The following is a 1,295-nucleotide window of genomic DNA, read 5'->3' on the forward strand; positions in this document are numbered from 1 at the left end:
TGTCACCAATGTCAAAAGTCAGGAAATGCACCCCAAAAGGATGAAATGCCACGACAACCAATGTTGTTTTGTGAAGTCTTTGATGTGTGGGGCATAGACTTTACGGGGCCATTTCCTAACTCAAGTGGATATCTTTACATTCTGTTGGCGGTTGATTACGTATCAAAGTGGGTGGAAGCGATACCTACCCACCTTGATGACGCTAATACTGTGGTTTCTTTCATTGGAAATAATATTGTATACCGCTATGGGTCGCCACGAGCAATCGTGAGCGACCAAGGTACTTACTTTTACAACAGGAAGATAGAAGCACTACTCAAGCAATATGGGGTACTACACAAGGTTGCAACTGCTTACCACCCCCAAACTAATGGCCAAGCGGAGGTGTCCAACCGAGAGATAAAGCGGGTTTTAAAAAAAGTGGTGAATCCATAAAGGAAAGACTGGAGCTCTCAGTTGGGTGGTGCATTTTGGGCATATAGAACGGCCTACAAGACTTCGTTAGGGATGGGTCCCTTTCGGATTGTCTATGAGAAGGCGTGCCACCTCCCAGTTGAAATTGAACATAAGGCCTATTGGGCGGTTAAGCAATGCAACATGGATTTCACCAAGGCGGGTATAGCCAGGAAATTTCAACTAGAAGAACTCGAATGTCTTAGGATGGAGGCCTATGAGAATGTATGGATCTATAAAGAGAAGACTAAGGCATTTTATGATCATCATATCCGCAAGAAAGATTTCCAAGAGGGTGATGAAGTTCTTCTATATAACTCAAGACTCAGAATCATGCCCGGAAAGCTCCATTCAGGGTGGGATGGTCCCTTTAAAGTGAAGGAAGTGGTGCTCAGAAGACGCGCAAGAGAAGCTATAAAGAAGTGAAGAGGAATGATAGAGAGTATGCGATGCAACCTATCTATGTGAATGCAACTACATGCAAAATGTTTCTACCTACTTGGTTAAAAGTAAATAAGTTCTCCAAGACAAACATGAATCAAATTCCACTAATTCAAATTATATAATAAAAGACAAGTAAACTTGTAAGAAGACAGCTCATAAAAGCAAGGAACATAGAATTAAACACTGAACCCTCACTGGTAGTGTATATCACTCTAGTCTCTCTAGTGTATAGGGTACTTCACTCTAATCTTCTCTAATCATGCTTTCTAAGCTTTGTTCTTTATCTAACCAATCAACAAATATTTAGTATACCAATGCAAACATCATGAGGTCTTTTCAGGGTTGTAATGGGGCTGAGGTAAAGGTAAGGATATATATATATATATAAGGCTAAGTGA

The 1,295-nt window shown here is 40.8% G+C and overlaps 1 protein-coding gene across 1 annotated transcript; it reads left to right on the forward strand.

The window, feature by feature from the left end:
• Nucleotides 1–507: 507 nt before the first annotated feature.
• LOC130966234 (uncharacterized) lies at nt 508–879 on the forward strand. Its single transcript, XM_057891019.1, has one exon. The coding sequence runs from the start codon at nt 508–510 to the stop codon at nt 877–879; it is 372 nt and encodes a 123-aa protein (XP_057747002.1).
• The last annotated feature ends 416 nt before the right edge of the window (nt 880–1,295 follow it).

The sequence above is a fragment of the Arachis stenosperma genome, chromosome 3 (genome assembly GCF_014773155.1).
Source record: "Arachis stenosperma cultivar V10309 chromosome 3, arast.V10309.gnm1.PFL2, whole genome shotgun sequence".
In the NCBI taxonomy this organism is placed as follows: Eukaryota; Viridiplantae; Streptophyta; class Magnoliopsida; order Fabales; family Fabaceae; genus Arachis; species Arachis stenosperma.

Bases quoted from the DNA above. Each gene is read 5' to 3' on its own strand.
- LOC130966234 (XM_057891019.1), top strand. From the start codon at position 508: ATGGGTCCCTTTCGGATTGTCTATGAGAAGGCGTGCCACCTCCCAGTT.